Source organism: Lacerta agilis, chromosome 3, assembly GCF_009819535.1.
Source record: "Lacerta agilis isolate rLacAgi1 chromosome 3, rLacAgi1.pri, whole genome shotgun sequence".
NCBI classification, from domain to species: domain Eukaryota; kingdom Metazoa; phylum Chordata; class Lepidosauria; order Squamata; family Lacertidae; genus Lacerta; species Lacerta agilis.
The window spans coordinates 17,805,215-17,826,576 of NC_046314.1; the positions used below are offsets into that span (position 1 = coordinate 17,805,215).

General features: G+C 42.1%; 1 protein-coding gene across 1 annotated transcript in view; it reads right to left on the reverse strand.

Annotated features, from left to right (window-relative positions):
• Positions 1-379: 379 nt before the first annotated feature.
• Positions 380-21,362, reverse strand: part of APOB (apolipoprotein B) — a 42,152-nt gene continuing 21,169 nt past the window's right edge. The window contains exons 19-29 of the mRNA XM_033142956.1: positions 20,561-20,743; positions 19,626-19,747; positions 18,883-19,093; positions 18,573-18,748; positions 17,623-17,810; positions 17,031-17,170; positions 15,591-15,964; positions 6,226-13,686; positions 5,143-5,245; positions 4,068-4,251; positions 380-3,278 (exon numbers count right to left, since the gene is read on the reverse strand). Of these exons, the coding sequence (XP_032998847.1) occupies positions 1,521-3,278; positions 4,068-4,251; positions 5,143-5,245; positions 6,226-13,686; positions 15,591-15,964; positions 17,031-17,170; positions 17,623-17,810; positions 18,573-18,748; positions 18,883-19,093; positions 19,626-19,747; positions 20,561-20,743 (10,900 nt within the window). The 3' untranslated portion in view covers positions 380-1,520. The remainder of the gene's footprint in view (positions 3,279-4,067; positions 4,252-5,142; positions 5,246-6,225; positions 13,687-15,590; positions 15,965-17,030; positions 17,171-17,622; positions 17,811-18,572; positions 18,749-18,882; positions 19,094-19,625; positions 19,748-20,560; positions 20,744-21,362) is intronic.

Below are 21,362 nucleotides of genomic sequence, written 5' to 3' on the forward strand. Positions count from 1 at the left end.
TATGTAAACCATTTCAAGCGGGTGAAAAGGACGGGCTGCCTCCTACCCAATGGAGTCACAGACTCTTCACTGACTCTAGCATCCTGTGAGCAGAGCCCCATAAACAAAATGGAGAAAACCGTGATTGGATGGAGCTGATAGGGTTATTCTTGAAATTCTTCGGTTCCTCTGCCAAAGTTTTAGCTTCAAATAATGAGAATCGTTTTCCAAAGATGGGAGACATCTCTGACAGACTTAGAGCACACTTGCAAAATCCCTTTGTAACGAACCCAAAAAGTGTCCCAGAAAAAGAGAATGAGAAGAATATGATTCAAAGCAAACGAAACAAAACAAACCTAATTTCACAAATTAACAAGGTAAGGGAAAAAAATACAGAAGCTAGCAGAGTGAACTGTTTAATAAAGGATACATATACACAACTTTTCTACTGACATTGCAAAACAAGTTTGTTCTGAGAAAAGCAAGAAGGGAACAGGAAAGGGCGGGAATCCTATTAGTCTGATCTCTGATATGTACAGTGTGTTCTAATGGCTAAATATAAAACCAAATAAATATTAGGCCCAAATATTTTGCTTTCAGAAATTTCAGAATTTTCAAACTCAGGAGTACTTGCATGAGGCCTTCCTGCGGGGTTGCCCAGAGAGGGCTCCTGCACTTTCAACAGCTGAGCAGCAAGAGAGTGCTCATTCTTGACATACTGCCTCTAATGAACTTTGCCTATTTAAGTAGTACTGGCAGAGTATAAACAGTGGGACACCAGCCTGCTTCAGAACAAGGAGCTGACAGCCTCAGTTTAAGCTGAAGATTGCCTGAAACAATGGTGGGCCTTGGATCGAACCAAAAATAAAATATTCAACAATTAAAATAGAAATATAAAAATAATGGTTGTACAAACCAGAAAATACTAACACGGTTGATGAGAAAAAAGGGAAACTATGTTGACAAGTACAGTGCTTGGCCCTTGACTGGTTAGAGGACTATTTAGGGCACAAAAGAAACTAAATGTTTAACTTTGTAGACAGATCAATTTTACCCACTGATGATGCCTTTATTTGTTTCGTTTTATGGAGAATGCACATTCCAACCCAACATGTATGCTTCTGCCTACTTTCCTGCTGTTACTTGCCTAATTAAAATTTATTTATAGTTCAGATTTTTTAGCTGAGTTCTTAGGCTGACATTTTCATCACATGTTCCACTGGGTTCTCAAAATGTTTTGCTCAATGTGGGGTTGGCCCTGTTCCATCTGAAGCCTCTGTAAAGGCTTCCATTAAAAAATACTGGATTATGACCTATGACCTAAAAGAAAACTGGTTTCAATGAAAGGACACTAAAATGTCACAAAGAATTAATTTATTGGCTATTGAAAAGCATTAGACTAACCCACAAATGATTCCATTTTCATTTACAAATGCCAAATTCAAACAAATAGCTTTCTGATGTTCCAAGAGCAATGACTGCCGCTGGCTTTAAATATGGCATGGTAAAAGCTTGCACTGCCTTTCTTTCTATTTGTCCGTTCAAGATTGCAAGCGCTTCTGTACATTTTCCTTGATCTGTTGCATGGTCAGTTGCCCAGCGCCGATCTGCTGATCAATGAAATATTGCAGGTCTTCCCATTTCCTGGAGCTTTGTTCGACACCTTGCTGAATCAGTTCCCGCGTTATTTCCAGTTTCTTTCTCATATCTTCCTCGCTGAGCTGGCTCATCTGATAAATGGTTGGCAAGTCAAATGGTTTTGGGATGTCTATCCTGAGCTCTCCTTGGCGGACAACGATATAGGGCCTCAGTGTGTCAGCTGTCGCTTGTTCAAACTGACCCAGAAGCTGTTGGAGGTACTGGAGGAATGCAGTATAGTTTTCTATTGTCAGGTTTATCAGGATCTTAGTGTTAGCGATAAGCCTTGCATAGGAATCAGACAGGTGCTCGTAGGCCTCATTTACCTTTGCTTTGACCTTTTGATTTTGTTCTTCAGCGCTCTTCTTAGCAGCTTCCGACCAATATAGGATCTTGTCATGAGCCGACTTGGAGAATTCAGTTTCATAGTTCTCCAAAAATTCTTTCACTCGATCTGTCAGGTGTGCAACCATGTCAGAAGCGCCACTGAGCCATTTGGCATGCCACTCTACCACAGCATCGACCAGACCCTTCAGCCAAGCCACCACCTTCTCTTCCACTTCGTAATATTTGACGGACCACCCGACGACGCTTGGGTCAAAATATTCCTCCCGCAGGACTTTGATGCTTTGCAGCAAACGCTCTATCTCCACGGAACTAACCTGCAAAGTCTGCTGGATAAACCTTCCAACCCGCTGAGCGAAGTATCCTATATTGTTTGCTAACTCACTGAGTCCTTGCCGGATCTTGGCAGAGAGTTGTCTTGCCTGGGCTTTTAAATGTTCATAGTTTTGGGCTTTCAAATTTGCGATCAGATCTTCTGCTGCTTTGAAAACTTGCTGAGCGACTTCTTTGAGCTCTCTTAGATATTGTGCGAAGTCAATCTTTTCAAGGGAAAGAAATAGGTTGCTAACTGTATTTCTAACGTGTGTTAGAAAGACCTTAATTTCATCAAGGATGTCACGAACTTTGATGGTCTGGCTGGAAATTGGAATTTTAACCTCTAGTTCATTCGCATATGCATTCAGATCATCAAAATATTCCTGCATTTTTGTGAGGCAGAGCTCTGCCGTGTTTGCTAACTTCTCAGTGGCCATCACATAAAGTTCTTCACCAGTGTGCTCTCCGTGTACTCCTGGCACCTGGAATTTTGTTACCTTCAAGAATTCTATGGCAGAATCAATAAGACGCTTCACCCTTTTATGGTATTCTGCGATTATATTCATGGTGGCTTCAAAAAACTGGGCTCTGATTTGGTCATAGTCCACCTGGTAGGCTTGATCTGCAGCTTGGTGGTACAGGTTCTTGGCTTTCTTCCTCAAGATTTCATATTCCCCAGTGACCTGGTTGGTTATGCCATGCAGCTCCTGTTCCACTTCGTTGATGGTGCTTAAAGTATCTCTGTAAGCCATGTCAGCATTATGTTTCAGGTTGTCCTTCAGCTTCAAGGCGGCGGTGTTGATCTCAATACCCATATGCTCATGGTGGTACTTGTTAACACAGCTGTACAAAGCACCGGCTATTTTAGGCACCTTCTCTTTTAAGCCTTCAAGTAGGTCTATGGCAGCATCCTCTTTCCAGCTGGCTTTGACTTGAATCAGTTCGGGATTTCTGAATGATATCTCGCTTTCAAAGACATCGACGTCTTTCTGAGGGTTAGACTGCAAATGTAAAACACATTTTTAGGAAGCGTCACAAACCCACTACTTTGCTAAGAAAAACCCAAGACACGTCTTCCACTAATAGACTTATTTTGCACCAATGTTTATCATATCTGTGGTTATGGCTTGTGCCTCTTTGCCGTGCCCTTCCTAAATTATTAAATGATTTTAGTCAGCCCAAGGACACTAAAATATGAGAAATAAAAAGTAACATGAAACGAAAATTTGGCAGCATATGACCCGGTGTATAGATATAGCTTCTTTTTGTAGTAATCATTTATAATTTTTAAAAAACCAATGGCCAATTTTCAGGGGTGATGGGAGTTGTAGTCCAACAACGGGGGGAGGGGGGAGAAGGTAGGAGAAGCCTGCAGCAGGCTAACATCTACCAATAAGTTAAAAGTGGCATTAGAAAAACACATCTTAAGTCTTCCCCTCATGGTACTGCTAGAAGTCTGGCAACACATTCAAATTCTGAAAAACTCAGCTTACGCCGAGGAGGCGAAACAGGGAAGCAGAGCAACTATACTGTGGCAAATGGAAAGACAGACCCCAGAAGTGGCATATCCCTTTGTCACAGAGCAGCCTGCTCTCACCACACCCCTGTTCCTGGTGCGAACCAGTCTAACTCAGTTAACAGGTACCTCAAAATACAGGGCTGTCATGATAAAACTTGACTTCCCCCTCTTCTGCCTTCAAACCCATCTATCATAAAGATGGGCACTGTGCCAGTAGCAAGTTCATGATCCTTTAAGCAAGAGCACACTGCCTAATTCTGGCCATGCTTACCAGAGTTTGGTAGAAAATCTTGCCCTTGAAAGTATCAGTATCCAGACTGATGAGAGAGCCAAGGGTTCCAGCTGAAGATGAAGATATCGAGGTAGCAACTCTTGCGGACTGTTCATGGAAACGCACTTGAACATCAGTGAAGATTGGGCTGGTGACATCCAGAGATATCTTGTAGTCAGTGGTTCTAAAGCAGGCAGAATCAATCAGAGAAAAGGTAATTATTAATTATTATTAATTTAAAAATATGGTTGGCTTTAAATGAATGTCTATCTCAGAAGACTTAGAATTGTAGAGTTGGAAGGGAACCCGAGGATCCCATCCAGGGCTTTTTAAAAACAACAACTGGAGCTCAGCTCTGGCACCTCTCATTTCCAAGGGAGTTCATGGTGAGCTCCAGCACCTCTTTTCTAGAAAAAATAGCACTGGAATAATAATCTAATCCAACTCCCTGCTATGCAGGAATATGCAGCTGTCCCATATGGAGATTGAACCTGCAACTTTGTCATTATCTGGGCCATGTTCTTACCAACTGATCAATCCAGGCACTCATTTGTTTATTTTAAATATTTGTCCCCTGCCCTTCACAAAAACTCAAATGCACAGTTAGAAGCACCATATTGGCTTTGCTGGTGTGATTGCCAACTCCCCACTCTCCCTCCCAGCAAGCAGCAGGAAACCCATCTGCCAGGAAACTAGTGAAGTGACTCTTCCCTACTTTGGAATAAAGTCTCATGTCTGGAGATGGAATCCACAAAAAGACCTTGCTTGATAGGCAATGTTGGTCAAACACAGAGTAAACCCACTGAATTTTTTTTTAATATATCTCCTGTGAATATGACTTAGTTGACTATCACCTCCCATTTTCAAATCTCAAAGTAGAGCAGATGGCACCTTCGGACATGTTTCCTTGGATGCCATTCCCTCCCTTCTCCCTTTTTTTTGGTGGAGAGAGGGTTGTTAGGAGCACACTAAGTGAAAGGACAACATTTAGCACACATTTTATAACTGCTATAGCTCATTGAATTAGGATTCCCTATAGAGAATTCCGTTTAGGTTGACCAAAACAAGTCCTTACCCGTTTTCTAGTACAGTGAGAAGCTCGTTATATTCTGCACTCAGGTCACGATGCACAAAGTTGCTGTTTCCTTCAATGTTGTTACCTTTGCAGATCCACACACCTATGAAGCAAAGGATCCACACAGGTGAAATTATAGCTAACGTAAATGGAGCCAGCATTGAAAGTCTAGGGCTGAGATGATGTGTACTCAACATCATCTGCAAACAAGGGGCTCATCTATAGTGTTGTTTAATGGGGGCAGAAAGTGTCCTGTACCTCCATCTGTTGTCCATATGAGGTGCTCCTCAGAATCATGGCATTCCCACACTTTTTCCTCTCCATGGAGGATCCTTTTTGGAGTATCTCCATACCAGAGGTACTCCAAAAAGGAGAGGGCATAAGAAAATGTGTTTTGAGGGAGGGGAAAGTGCAAAAGGCAGTGACTCGGAGGAGAACAATAGATATTCCTGGTTCAAATGTCCCTCTATGAGTCAAAATCTTCCTCTGGCCTTAAACTACCTAGTTGACCTTTCATATTTAGTCCCTGGCCACCTCCATCAGCAATATGTGATTACATAATAATGTTAGCCTGACGGCTGAAAAGATTACTGAAAATATTGGTGAAACTCTTTTAAAAGTTGAAGTATAATTCCTATTACTTCAGATACTGCCTTAGTTCAGATTCCTAGCACACTCTTTCATTTTCCTTCCAGCTCTTTTATTTCATTCTTTTGGTATAGTAGGTACCTTTTGACTGAAGTACAGTGGTTTTGATATGAAGATAAGTAAATGGGAAGAAGTTTATGGAAGGAAAGTTGCCTGACTACCAAAAGCTGCCTGTATTCCCCAAAAAGCTTCCTCAAAGATTCGGGCAGCAACCTCTGAACAGTATGGAAGGAGGGGCGAGGGGTGCTGGGATAGGGGGGAAATCATCCAAAATTTAGTGAAGGCACCTTCCATTCACAGGTTGCTGTAGTTGTTATTTAGAGGGAATGCAGGTGGCTGGAAAGGATGGGACACACATTCCTTGCAAAGAACTTCCCTCAGGATCCAAGACACCTAAAACTTATATATCTATATCTACATCTATATATATCTTACCTTTTAGATCATACGCCAGGAACTGCAGTGGTGAACTTGCAGTAAAATCAATGGAATGGTTGAAAGAGTCTTTATTGTTCTTGAAGTCTGTTTTCAAGGTGGTACTGTACAATGGAGAAGCAACACTGAAAGAAACACCCAAAGCTCCAAAAGTGGGGATGTAGATTCCAGCAGGGAAAGAGATTTTAATGGCTGGGATTTCAATCTGCTGTTCAGGAATAGTAATCGTAGGCAACTCAAAGTCAGCTATCTTCTTGGCTGCAGCGCTGAGGTCGACAACCATGTCACCCAGAGAAAGGGTCTTTGGAAGAGTATATTCAGATACAGTTAATAGCTTCTCAGGTATAGTCACCTCAAGGTAGGGAATTTTATATTCTTTCAAGCTGGTCACTACATCGTACTGAGGAAACTGAATTTTTGGAAGTGATGGAAATCCAATGTGAAATGGTGTGGTGGTCAGTCTTTGGGGGATTTTGATATCCCGTAAATTAATTTCAGGAATTGTGAATGTAAATCCATCCGTCAGCTGGTTGACATTTAGGGGGATAAAGTACCCATCTTCATTTTTTGTGTATACTAAGGATGTTGACACATTGAAGTATTGTTTTTCTCCAGGACTAGTGGTGTCGTCTAATTTCAAGATCTGCCATAAGCTCTTGTCATAAACTGGCAGCACAAGGCGTCTGAGGAAAGCTACGTGGCCTCCCAAAGAACCGGACAGGTCAAAATTAGCTTCTGTGTTGTCATTCGATAACTGCAAGTGATGTCCAAGGAAGAGGGAGAGGGTTTGGCCTTCGATCGTCCACTCAATCTTCTGATTCTCACTGTTGGTGGCAACGGAAAAGTCTTGATTAACTGAAGTCTCACCAAAGAAATTATTTGGTTGGTTAGCTTGTATCTGAAGACCCGCTGACATACTTCCAGGCTCTACTTCTAAAGTCACTTTGCAGTTCTGATGTCCTTCAGTTCTGACAATTGGATAATATTCCAGATGATTTTCTCCATTGTGGTCCCATAATGCATAAAGACGGCGAGTGGATGCTTCAATGGCAACATTTTCTTTTGTGTCAAACTTCCAAATTCCACCAATGACAGAGCTGGTCTCAAATTTGACTGAGGAACGAGCGCCTTTAGCATTTAAGTAGGAGTTTGCCTCATGAAGCAACTTTCCAGAAAATGGTTTTCTCTTGTAAAGCTCTCCGTTGATGAAAGCATTAGTTGAAGTATCTACAGATATATAAGATATAATGCTTTCCAAGGTGGCCTTGTGGACAATTGCTCCTTCAGCAGTGGCACCACGAGTGTCAAGAACATAGTTTAGATTAATAGCTGAGGAAATGACTGGCTTTGATTTAGCATTTCCCTTAAGCTCCTGCCCAAAATTCATGTTTAAGCCTGGCATACTGATTTTTGCTGTGGTAACCACTGAGGCGTCTATATTTTTCCTGGTGAGAGTGATGGTGCTGTCGTGGTTTCCCACTATGAATTTGTTGTTCAGGGATAATGCAGTCGCTAGCTTCAACCCTCTTTTCCTTGTGAGACTGGTTGTTCCATCCAATTTATATTGCAGGGCATCAATCACAGAAATGGAGGATGAACTCAAGCGAGCAATGATATCAGATTGGTTAAAAAGGCCAGCATTTGTGTTCAGGGTAATCACACTAGATTTGAATGAAAATTCATAGGTAATATTTCCCATGGCTGGAATGTAGATTCTGTTTAAAGGCAAGTGTGCTCGATAGCTGGGAAGCTTAAGAGTCTGCAGACCTTGGGGAACATGAAGGACTGGTAACTCCAATGATGGAAGGACCAATGTATAGGATGGCACTGAAAACCCAACAAGTGGGACAGTGAAACTTGGAGTGCTCATTTCTTTAGGGATCACATAGCCAAAAGCTGGGAGCTCGGCAGTAAAAGGAGATACCTCAATGTTGACCACTGGAACAGTATACCCTGGAATCCTGAATGTCTGTGGGACTTTGCTAACTGTAGTATCTATTTTGTACTTGTCAAACTTGGTCTTGGCTTGGTTATAGGACTTGGTCAGGAATGCTAAGGTGTTGTCTCTACCTTTCTCAAAGTGCCTGTTGAAGGTTGCAATGTACTGATTCAGGGCTCGATGTACTCCATCCAAAGGAATTTGAAACGAGTGCATATTTTTGTTCTTCTTGTACTGAGCTTTCAGGTTTAAATCAAATGATTGCTTTGTAGTCTTCAGTAAATTCTTCAGCCCTGAGTCCTCCCACAGAGAGTATCCTTGAATGTGGGGTGTCTTGATGCCCATGACAGAATGTTCAGGAAAAGAGAGGGGATTTTTTAGGAACTCCAAGTTAGCATCACCATTCATGGACACAGAAGCTTCAATACTTTCTTCGTTGTTACCAGCAGACATGTTATGGACATATCTGTATTGATTAAATCTGCCCTCAGCTGCCCAGCTGACTTGTTGAGTGGAGGGACTCAGTGCCAGTATATAATTATTCACGAGCTCAATTTTGCCAACTATTTTCATTGGGAAGCTAACTTTTACATTCATGTTATTATTTGTTGATGTGCTCAGTTCAAAGGGCTGCACCAAGAAGTTCACATCATTATTTATAGTCCCAGATATGCGTCCGTTCAACTTAGCATTGTGTGTGCCCCTCAGTTCTGTTTTCAGCTCTGCAAGATTCCCTGTGCCTTGCATATTTAAGTCACTACGTCCCAACTGTGGAGATTCTACTACAGATTGAACTTCAAGCCTGGCAGAACTTGGTAGATTATATTCATATGCCAGTCTTTGGTCGACTTTCAAGTACTTATCATTTATCTTGTTTTGTGCTACGAATGAAGCTATAGATCCCCCTAAACCAAAGCTGACACTTGATTCATGGGTTCCTTCACCAGAGTAATCAAAGGCTGTCCATTTCCAGTCTCCTCTGCCAATGGAAGTAGCTGATATGCGTCCTGCTTCTAATGCTGTTTTTATTTCATTACTTAATTCTGCTTGGCTGCTGAAATTTGGAATATATAGCCTGTGTCTGTAGGTTGTCCTGCTGTCTATGGAAATCTTCTTCTGCAGGCTGCCTGTTAATTTGTTGTACAGATCTATAGAGTTACGCTCAGTATGGAATTTTGCTGTAGTTTCTGCATTTCCCTGAACAGAAGTCCCCAAAAATGTTATTTCACCTGTATGAATAGCATCGATGTACATGTGGGAGAACTTCAGGTTGTCTCTTAGGATTAACTGCTGCATCTCGGGAGCTGAGAGACTTGTATCTGCGGTCATTTCGAAAGCAAGGCAGTTGATTTTGGATGTTGCTACTGCTGAAACGGAGCCCAAAAATTCTGGGCTGTGGGCAAAAGCCGTTGTGTTCCTAAAAGCACCATTAGCAGCCAACGTGAAGAAGGGAGAGGTTACTTTGAAAGCACCAGACAATGTTCCAAATGTAGGGACCGTCACAGAGTGTGGAATGCGGGGCAGCTGGAATTCTGGAATTTGGATATCAGGGAACTGGAATTCATTCAAATTTAGTTTTGGGATCAGTAATTCAGGTATTTGTAGCTCAGGGAAATTCATTTCTGGGAAAGAGTAGTCAGAAAAATATACATCTTTCATCTTTAGATCTCGGAAATACACATCAGCAGTTGGCAGCTGAAAGTCACTCGACATTATTTGGTCAATCGTCTTCACAATCTTCAGTTTGATGTCATTCAAATCAATGGTATAAGATGGCACCTTGAATGTATTTAGAATGGTGAACTCAGGAGTAGTAAATCTGACTGGGATTCTGATTTCTTTCAAGTTCTTGAGGTTTACCTGATAAGATGGGACACGCAGGTCAGTTAGTGGAATAAGGAAATCTGGAGTTTGAAAAGTGGCTTCCCGCAGGACCCGGAGACTGACTTCAAAAGCAGGTATGTTGATTATGCCTGCTCTGATTTCAGGTACTTTAAAACCAGTTTCGACAAAGTGGTTAAAACTGTCAGCCATAGTTTTTACATTGTATTGCTCAGCTAAAAGGGTAATCTTCTTTGAGGCAGTTTTCCATTGATCATCTAGGAAGGTGATTATGCTGCTGTAGAGCTGGCTGACCTTCTCAAGGCATCCCCGGATTTCTACTGGGATATCCATTTGATAAATTCTCTCACGTGCATCTTCCAGGTACTCACAAGCTTTACTTTTCAGTTCACTTAATGCTGTTGAGCTTAGGAGATCACTAAGCCAGTTAACTATGATGGCAAGTCTAGTGTCTTTTAGTTTCTGTATGTTCTGAGAAACCATAGCAGCGACATCTTTGATGTATTGTTTTGTAGCTTCCATTTTCTGAGGTAGCTCCAAGGCTTTGATTTCATCATTGATTTTCTGTGTTGTTTCCCGGATTTTATTGTTTGTTTCATCTACAAATTTATTGTAATCAAATGACTTCAGCTTCTTGATAACAAAATCAAGAAAGTTGTTGACTTCATCCACCAGATTTGTGTAATCAAATGACTGGAGCTGCCTAACAGCATCATCAATGAATTTCAGTACCTGGTTAAAAAAGGATTTTATGTCTATTTTTTTCAGAGACAGGGTTAATTTCTGGATTGTTTCTCCAATTTTCTGTTGGTTATACAACTCAACTATTTTGTCCATTAGAACTTTGACCTGCTGATCAACTCTATAGTTCACAATAAGTTCATGCATTTTGTCCCGAAGTATATTGATCTTCTCAGTCACTTTGTAGTCCTCAATATAATTTAGAAGAAGATCTTTAATTTGCTCCAGAATTTGATTAAGTTTTTGAATAGGAATGGACACGTCCAGCTTCTCTATAAGTGTTCTAATATCAATTGCCTCCACTTGCTGCTTCAAACTCTCTGCAATGCGTTGGGCGTCTATATTCTGTATCTGCTTCTTCAGTTCATCTAGTTTTTCTTGCACTTGAGCTCTGATTTTGTACTCAGCATCCATATTTTGAACCCAAGCAGCAGCACTGCTTCCTATCTGGTTAAAGTCATACTGAGAGATGGCAGACTGCAGTTGATGAATAGTGTCAATCATTTTTTTACTGATTTCATATTGCCTGTCTATAACTTTCATTTTTTCAATAATCTGCTCAATAAGTTGCACAACAGCTGCCTTTAAGTCATAATTGCTCCTTATATACTTTTCAGTTTCTACCAGGAAAACCTGCAGTTTAGACAAAGCTTCCTGGAGATTAGTTTTGGCATTTTCCAAAGCAAGTTCAAGGTCATCCACTGTTATGCTGTAATCCTTTGTAAATGCATCCAGTTTCTCTTTCAGGTTGTTCACTTTGCTTTCCAGATCGAATGTCTTCACATAGTTATTAACCTGCTGGGGGATTTTATCTAATGCTGCCCTATATTTTCTCACAACCTGATCTATATTTACATTCTTCAGGTTCTTCTGAATAGATTTGAGTACAGCTAAGATGGACTGCCTCATTTGCTCATAGTAAGCTGGTAGCTTTTCCAAGAAGGGCAAATTGATGACGTGCATATTCTCATTCTTATCATACTTCACAGAAAGAGCAAGACCAAACTCTTGAGTCTGGGCTACATTTTCCCTTAAATCTAAAACATCAATTAAATTGACTCTCCCCTGGTTTGTGAATGGTATAGTTATAGGAAAGTCCAGTACAGAAAGGTCTGCTAAGGTTTTTCCATCCAGCTCCACCCCAATAGTTTCTGCATCATTAAAAGCACTAAAATCTTGAGTGTACACATTATTGTTCAGTTGGCTCTTCATCTTCCATGTACTTCTTTGCTCAGATGGCGTAAAAAGGGCAGTGACCTTGTTCTCCAGTAATGTCTTGTATCTTTTCTCAGAATTGAAGTTGTGGCCAGTGGATCCCCGATAATCATGAGAAAGTGAGAAAGCAAGGGGTTCTACTTTTAGCAGGAATTTGCTGTACAGCTGTCCTGACTGCTCTCCCAGGATTGAGAGTCTTCCATCCCCATTTGTATGCATGTCAACAGTGATAGTAAATGGGGCTGCAACAGATCGTATTGCATTGGAAAAGGTTAGGGATTTTGAGTCACAGTTTGTGTTGATGACGACCGACGAAGAGAGACCAGCCACATCCAAGTTAACTCTGTGGGTGAGAGCTGCACCGCGAATGCTTGCTACTGTGTCGGTCTTAATATGCGCCACCAGATCTGCATAGGTAAAGGTATAGGCATGCTTCACTTCATCGCCGCTGTAGGCACCTTTCACATTGCCATCCAGATTAACCTTCAGGGGCTCAAGTTGTAACCGTGCGTTGTTGTTTAGATCAGCACTGCCGAATTTCAAGTCATTGTTCACGTTGGCTGTGAGAGAATAGGGTTGCAGCTGGAAGTCCAAATGGTGTTTGTGGGACTTGCCCAGACTGATGGTGTGGTCTAAATTGGAAGCGTAAGTCAAAGACAAGCCCACAATGTTCAGGTCATGAGTGTTTTCCAGCTTCATTCCTTTGTATGACCCAATCAAGCTGTTTGCAAACTTCAGTCCCCCTTTGTTCACTCTGAAGGTTAGGGTGTTCTTGCTGTCTGCATCCAAAATGCTGCCTTGATATACACTTGTAAGCACGATTTCTGTGGGGGCCACTCTTCCATCCAAATCAAATTTTGCATTGTGTTTCCCAAAGTGTCCATCTGTATTAATCTTGACGGAAGCCCCAGCAACGCCAATTCGGGCATTCATTTCGTTCTCCAATTTCAATGGATTAAACTGCAGTGTTGTTGTTGCAGTGCTTGCCAGGCCATCCATGTTAACACCCAATGTAGACTTGTGCTCAGCTTTGAGTCTTTCACCTTTCGCAGACACGTGGCTAATCAGCTCGACACCTTGGCCATTAACAGAGCTCGAAATCAGGGCATAGCATTGGTTTTCTACGTAATTGGCCTGGTACTCGGAGCGAAGCGCAGCTCCCTTTCTGTCCACAGAGAAGTCAAACTTGTTGGCAACTGCAAAGCTTCTGTGGTTTCCAGCGGTCTCAGAGGAAAACTTCAGCTGGCTGTTTTCATACTTCAAGGAAGCCGTGTTAGTCAGAAAACCATTCTGTACATTCGAGATGGACTTGACTGTCCATGGGCCATCTGTAAACCTGGCAGTCATCTGGTTAGTAGCCTGAAGCAAGGAAGAGTCAAACTTCAGATTGGATTCTCCTGCCCAAACGAGTTTGTTCACATCAAAGGTGCTTGACAGTGTGCCTGTGGTTTTAGCAAAGGCTGAAGCGACATTCAGTTGCCCTTCCAGGTTTATGTTCTGAAGAACCAAGTTGTTGCTCAATTTGGCATCTTCACCATAAGACAGGGAAAACCGAGTCCCCAGCGGGCTGGAAGTTACCAGTGTAAGGGCCATCCTGCTCATGGGAATGGGTTCAACATTGGCTGCTTTGCTGAATTTAAAATTAGAATCGAGGAGTTTGTGTTGCAGTGAACTTTCATAATTACAGGCAAAGTTGTTCTCATCAAAATTTGCTTCTCCCTGACCTGGGGGTGGAGAGAGAAGAGAAAATAGAATCAGCTTTTTTCAAAACAACAAACAAACAAACAACTTGAGTTACTGTGCCTTTCTGGAGTATCCTGCACACCCTTCTACATTCACAGGTCCTGCAAGCCAAATTCAAGAAATATACACTACTGCATGTTTACCTAGAAGTTAAGTTCCACTTCGTTTGATGGAACTTACTCGGAAATGTGTGTTGGATTGACTTGAATGGGATTTAAAGCCCACCATAGTTAAAAGCAAACTTCTGGGTTTTAGTCTGCAATCCTATGCAGACTTGCATTAAAAGTAAGGTTTATTGAGCTCAGTTGGGTATAGCTTACTTCTGTACTGACATGTTCAGGATTATTCCATTGAAGCCTTTAAGACACAGATGATATGTGAGGTTTGACAATTTAGCAACCAGACTGTCGTTCAGTTTACATTTAAGGTTTAACTGTGTGGTGGCTGCAGACACCACCAATGGAAGCAACTGTAGAATTTACTGATGGAAGTAACTGTACAATTTACTTTCTCACCAGGGGTTTGTTTTTGTTTTATTGGCTTGGTTTGGTTTTTAGGTCATGGAAGCTGATGATATAGTAATGCTTATGCCTTTCAAATGGAGTCTCTTTTGCGCTTTCATGAAAAGATTTTAATGTCAAGGAAGGGAAAAGGCCACAACAAAATACAGACTTAAAGTGTGGTACAATAGATAATGGGCTGGACTTGAATTCTGGATACCTGGTTCCAGCTCTCCCCTTTCTTACTGGCTGTATTTGGACATACTATTAAAACAGATTTTAGCTTTACAGGAATGTGCCTTAGACTTACACACACTCCCTTCCCCTCCTGTGTCATGGCCTAAGGGTACTGAAAGTTTTTGTTTCCGTTTTCACCTAATTACAGTTTGTGTTGTATGCAAACCCGAACAAACTAATTGGTTTAGGAAAATAAACCAACTTCAGACTGTGGCTTCTTATCTTATCGTGACCTTAAACCAGTGTTTCCCAAACTTGTGTGTCCAGCTTTTTTTTTTGAACTACAACTCCCATCATCCCTAGCTAGCAACACCAGTGGTCAGGGATGATGGGAACTGTAGTAAAAATACAACAAGAGCTGGAGATCCAAGTTTGGGAAACACTGCCTTAAACCATAGTTCTAGGTTTGTACATAAAAAAAAATCACAGTCAGTTGAAAACAGAAGCAAAAGTTTCGGATCTTTTTGCAGCTGGACAGAAGCTCCTGAGACCGAAACTTATCTATGGAATATTAAGCTGTGGTTTAGTATCAGAACTCAACCATTAAGTAGCCTTGGGCATGACAGTATCACTCAGCCTCTGTTCTCCAACTGAATAACAGTGACCCTTTTCTCTCAACATTGTTCTAAAGGCTGCGGACCACTTTGCAAAACAAAACTGCTATGTGACTATTGCATAGGATTCCGCCCCCCCCCCCCATAGTGTTGCGTGATTAGTATAACAAATTAGGTAGATTAATGCACATGGGAGAATATGATCAGGCTGCCATAATTCCTTGCATGAACAGTCACAATATTGAGTAAGCCCCTGGTATCGTATATTCACAAGGAGCCTTGTGAGCATGAGCTTTCTCAAACTCAAGAGGAGGCTTGGCCAAATGTTGTTGTTCAGTCGTTCAGTCGTGTCCGACTCTTCGTGACCCCATGGACCAGAGCATCACTGCCAAATACGAGTTATTAAATTTATCATATTAACTGTTGATGCACACAGAAATGAGCCTGTGACATATTTCTAGTAAAAAGTATTGAACCGATGAGAAAACACAACACTTGATTGATTGATTGATTGATTGGTTGGTTGGTTGATTGATTAATATGCTCATAATCTCCACCACCACCACCACCCCCGCCTCCAGAAGAGATTCTTACCTTGTACATTATATGAAAGTAGTTCCAAAACAGAGTCAGCTCTCACAAAGTAGTTTGTTCTTAGGCTGTAGACATCCTTTGTGGTGTTCGCCAAGGAGTAGGAACCTGACCAGTTGTAGTAATTGCTGTACATGTTGGAAGAGATCTCGAAAGTGCCCAGCAAAGGCACCCGAAGCGTGTATGACTCTGGGATGGTGAAACGAGGAAGCCTGTACTCTTGAGAAGCCATGTTTCCTCCCATTGACTGCATTGCCATTTGAGACATTTCCAGAATCTTAGGCACTCTCATGTCATAGGATGACCTGCCACCAAATGGCAGTGGAATGGTAATGACAACACTCTCCTTGTTCCAAATGTATTTGATCTGGCCATCGCTGCAATAAAAAGTTACCCAGAATTAAGATCCCATAAAGTCCACAAAATAACAAATGGTTGCACTTTGCCTAGGAAGCTGCCCTATTCTAGGTTGGATTTTTTCTTTATCCACCCCTCTATCCCTTGTATTTTTATCCTGTGAACTGCCCTGAGATCTTCGGATGAAGGGTGGTACATAAATTTAACCAGGAGCTTTTGTTACTAGGAATTTTAGGTGCAGAGATATCCAAGAAGCAGAAACGATTATTCATGTACGCGGCGACAGCAGCACAGATACTACTGGCCCAGAGATGGAAAGAAGATAAAAGTCCCAACCAGAGATGAATGTCTGATGAAGATGATGGACTACGCTGAAATGGTGAAAATGACCGGGGAAATCAGAAACCAGCTTTAATAAGGAATGGGAGAAATTCCCAAATTACCTAAGAGAACACTGTAAACAATCTGAAAACTTGGGCAGGATTTCAGTAACGCTTGTAATATACTATAAATTAAGGTAAAAATCGATTATTTTAAGAAAAATAGACAAAAATATATGATGCAGTTGAAAAACATTGAAAATGGAAACCATGGAAGGATGGAGGGAAGTCTAAGGATTCGGGGAATCCTAAATGTTAATGATTATGTTTAATGTTTGGATTCAAATATGTAGTGTAAAACTGAATAATTTTTTTAATTAATTAATTAATTAATTAATTAACCAATATTCTCTGGGATATCTGGCAGAGAGTCTTTCCTATAATGTGCTATCTGGGATCATTGGAGATGCTAGGGCTTGAACCTGAGATAAAAAGCATGTTCTCTGCCCTGAGCTATTGTCCCTTCCCAAATTCCAGACACCACTCCCCTTGTATACTCCCCTTATACAAATTGTGCTAATTTTAGCAGACAATGTTGCAATATATTTTCTAGAAACATGGTTCTGATCCAGGCATTTGTCATAAACTGCACCTTGCACCAGTGTATCTTGTGCAAGAACAATTTGCTGTTAGTAATGAGGCTCGGCTTCAAGGCCGCAAAGGGTCCTTTTCAGCACCAAATAAGACATGTCATCTTTTGCTTTACCTTTTTAAGAAAAGCTCCTCTGGGATGGCAAGAAGTTCCATGTTCTGAAAATTGAGCTCCTGGAGTCCGCTTAACTTCTCCTGTAGATTTTTCGCATAAGGAACGTTCTTGGATGCCTGCTGTAACCAGGTATTAGTTGCCTGCAAGATCAGAGTAAAATATCAAGATACAAGGAGCCTTGTGATCAGAAAAGTTGAAATGAGCAATTCAGTTGTTACCCTAACCTACCTGCCTAGTACCCCCTAGTGCTTAAACACAATGCAAGCAGTCTTGCCGTCACATTCTAGCTCATGGATCGGCAAGCTAAGGCCCAGGGGCCAGATCCGGCCCAGTTCCTTCTGGATCTGGCCCACAGGTGGTCCGGGAATCACTGTGTGGATCGGCTTGGATCTGATCGTTTTGGCTGTGCCATCACACGCGTTCAGCGGCGCCTCCTCTATTACTGGATCTTTTTCCTTACCTGGTCTTTGCTTCTCCCAAACCAATTAATCATGTACTCATAGGTAGTTCTTACTAGAATCATCTACATCTCTCAACAGCATGATTCAGAGCCACGTGAAAAATATGTTCTATAACAAATAACTCCACTTACTACTATGAAGTTCGAAAAAATATGACGGACTGTCATATCTGTATTGGCTACTTGGTGGTCCAACAGATCATTGGCATGCTTCTGCAAAGTCTTTGAATAATCTGCAAAGTCTACGGGTAACGTGGCTGACATTTTCTTCAGGGCTGCACTCTGGCCTGATTTCCACTGCACTTCGATCTTCTCATTATCTAAGGCAGAATGGCAAATGTCAAATTATTATTTCCCATGGAGTCCAGTTTGCAAAGTTGGAAAAAAAAACACCCAAACCCTCCACTGACATGTGGTGGAGGGACTTATACGGAGCCCAAACCATAAAGACCCAAACTGCCATTTAGTGAGACTGGTCATTGGTCCATCTAATTCAACATTGTCCACATTGTCAGGAGGCAATTGCCCAGGGTCCCATATAGACATGTTTCTAAGCCCTAGTTGGGCATGCCAGGAAGTGGTGCTTTTTGCATGGAAATCAGCTGCGCTACTGCTGAGCAAAGCGATTTTACGGCGTGCAGGATGTACAATTCAGGCCTGCATGGTTTGGGCTCTTCCAAAGAGAATTCACATAGATGGCCATGCAATTGTGTAGCCTTGTTGATTCAGGGCTGACACAAATCATTTTGCTGTCCGGGGCAACAGACATGATGGCCCTTTCTCCCAAAGCACATACAGAGGCCAATTGGGCTGGTAGTTGAATCTTACTCATGTAAGTGTCTTCCACTGCACCTGAGGGCAGCAGGCTTATGTAGTGGGTACAGGGCAGGCCACATGTCACTCATACATCTGGCTGCTTCCCCTCCCCCTCAGCATTTGCCGCCCGAGGCAGTTGTCTCACTCTACACAAGGCTGGCCCTGTGTGGGTCGATACTGAAGGGTCCCAAAGTTTGGAGTGAATTCTGATCCTTCACCACACATTGGTGGTGGAGAAGGTGTTCCACATTGACACATGATCCTACCGTATCCCAAGACAATTCTCTCTGAAATTGAGGAGCCGTGACTTGTAGCTGAACTGTCAATCTGGAATGTCAGCCCATTATGCGACTGTTGCAGTAATACATCTGTTTTTGCTTGTGTCCTCAGGCGAGGAATGGAGATGGAAGCTTCCATTGCTGACTCTGTCCCAGCGCTGTATCTGGAAAAACACACAACGAAAAGACTCCTGGTTTAGCTAAAATCTACCCTTGGAAATTCCAGAGGGGCAGAAGTCTAACTATCTCCAACTAACACTACAATATCTGCAAAAACGAGGAAAGCTTGTGGCCTTACCCTATGCGTCCCGTAAGAGTAACTTCAGGAATTTTCTTGTTGTTGATGTCTAAGATAAAGCTGTAAGCGCTCCTCTCCTGAGTGGAATAGTCAGTAAGTCTGAAGTTGGTACCCAAATCAACGTTGAAACTGGGAACCTGGAGGTCACTGGTAAAAATCTTTTTGCCTCGATTGTACCTGAAGATCAGTGTGGCTTCACATTGTTTTGCACCTGAAACAAGCAGCGGCAACAAATAGTTTGCAAAACAGAATTAACATAGATTGCTATGTAAAGCAGTTGTGATAACTGAAAATATTAGGCCCCCGAAAAACAGCCAAGCAACTGAGTGGTTCTTTGGATTGTGGCTTTTAATTCTAAAACAACCCTTACCTTCCAACCAATCTCTGGGCTAAATTACTCGTGCATGTACAACACTCAATCTCTCTATCCTTGATGACTGACAGCTGGCAACGTAAACTGACGCAAACTTTATAGCCCTGAACATGGCTTATATCAAAGTCTATCTGAGGTGTTAAATCTACCATCACTTGGAGAGATTCACCCTAGGAAGAGCCGTCTAGCTCAAGTTCACCTTGTTTCATACGTATTCAGGTGAAGATTCATCTCCTGATCTTTCAAGGTGATTTATTGGCATGGGAGCTAGGGCAGAGATCTATTTATTTTTTTGGACAGTGAAGAGACTTGGGCGCTTTTGCAAATCGTTGCAACTTCCACATGCATCACTAATTGCACAGCCTCTTACCTGCGGCTTGAGCCACGAATTTCAAGGTGTCAACCAAGTCCTCCTCCTCTTTGTTTACTTCATAATTAGCACTTGCTATATATTCCTTTACTTCCCCTGTTGGCTGTAGTTCAATTTCATACCTAAGGATGTCAAAATGGAAATATCATCTGCCATTGTAAATAATGAAATACAATCATAGTTCACTTGAGGAATGCACTTCACTAATCAGGTATTGGGGCCAAAAATTCAGCACTAGGAGTCCCCCCCCTTCAAAATTAAGATGTGTTTGACATTGACATCAACTCAACAACAACAACAACAACAACAACAACACCCACAGAATCGCCTCCTCACATGCTAACTCCTTAGCATTGCTATTGCATCTGGCCATGTTACAAAAATATCTTAGGAGTCAGCAAAATAGTAGCCATATAAGCATAGAGACTAGTTAGTTGCATATATATAATCATACTTTGAAAAAAATCAGAAATAAAGAAGAAGGCACACACACACACACACACACCCTATAAACATAGCTGTAGTCAGGACACTGTATTCTAAAAAATCATTGTGTAAATATAAGATATAGTGTCGGACAAAGAAGTTAATATGCTAAGAATATCCATTTTCTTTTTTCTAGCCCTCAGGGAGGTAAAGAGGAACCTCAAAGTGTGTGTGTGTGTGTGTGTGTGTGAGAGAGAGAGAGAGAGAGAGAGAGAGAGAGAGAGAGATGTGTGTGAAACCTGCACAGCCACAGGGGAGGTGCTGGCCAGGAGAGACAGAGCTTTCCACAACTCCTGGAAGCAGAATAAACAATGTGAAAGAAACGGATACATGAACATTTGTATGCTTTATACAGTCACAGAATCTGACTTCTCTTGGTGCAGGATCCGGGTGAGACTGAGGCAGCAGAGAAGGCATATGTGCTGCATATGTACAGAGAACCAACTTACCTGGTTTCCCCAGTGAGTGGATAGTAAGGCGCTGTCTCTGTTGAGCTGGCATTGGAGTATTCTACTCGGGTACAGTAACTAAGACCAGCAAAGAAAGATGCGCAAGTTGTTCGGGACTCTCTGTTCTCAATCAGAGGAGGAATCACTTCTGTTCGGGTTGGGGTGACCAAGGTCAAGACGTTGCTTCAAAAGAAAATGGAATGTTTATTTCATGGTCTAGGACTACTTGTAGGCAGTGGGTGAAAAGAAGAGCCTGTGAATATGGACATGTGTTCATTTGGATTTAACCAGAAATCTGTAGCAATGCACCTGATAAGCAAATTATTCTTATTATTAACAAGAAAATGATAATAACTTTCACAGTACAAACCTGTATGTGTCTAAGCAGAGGAAAGGGATTTCAGTAGGGCTTAAATGTAAAGGTAAAGGACCCCTGACAGTTAAGTCCAGTCGCGAACGACTCTGGGGTTGCGGTGCTTATCTTGCTTTACTGGCCGAGGGAGCCGCCGTTTGTCCACAGACAGGTTTTCCGGGTCGTGTGACCAGCATGACTAAGCCGCTTCTGGCGAAACCAGAGCAGCACACGGAAACGCCGTTTACCTCCCCGCCAGAGCGGTACCTATTTATCTATTTACACTTTGACGTGCTTTCATACTGCTAGGTTGGCAGGAGCTGGGACCGAACAACGGGAGCTCACCCCGTCGTGGGGATTCGAACCGCCGACCTGCTGATCGGCACACCCAAGGCTCAATGATTTACACCACATCGCCACCCGTGTCCCTTTCAGTAGGGCTTACTCTCA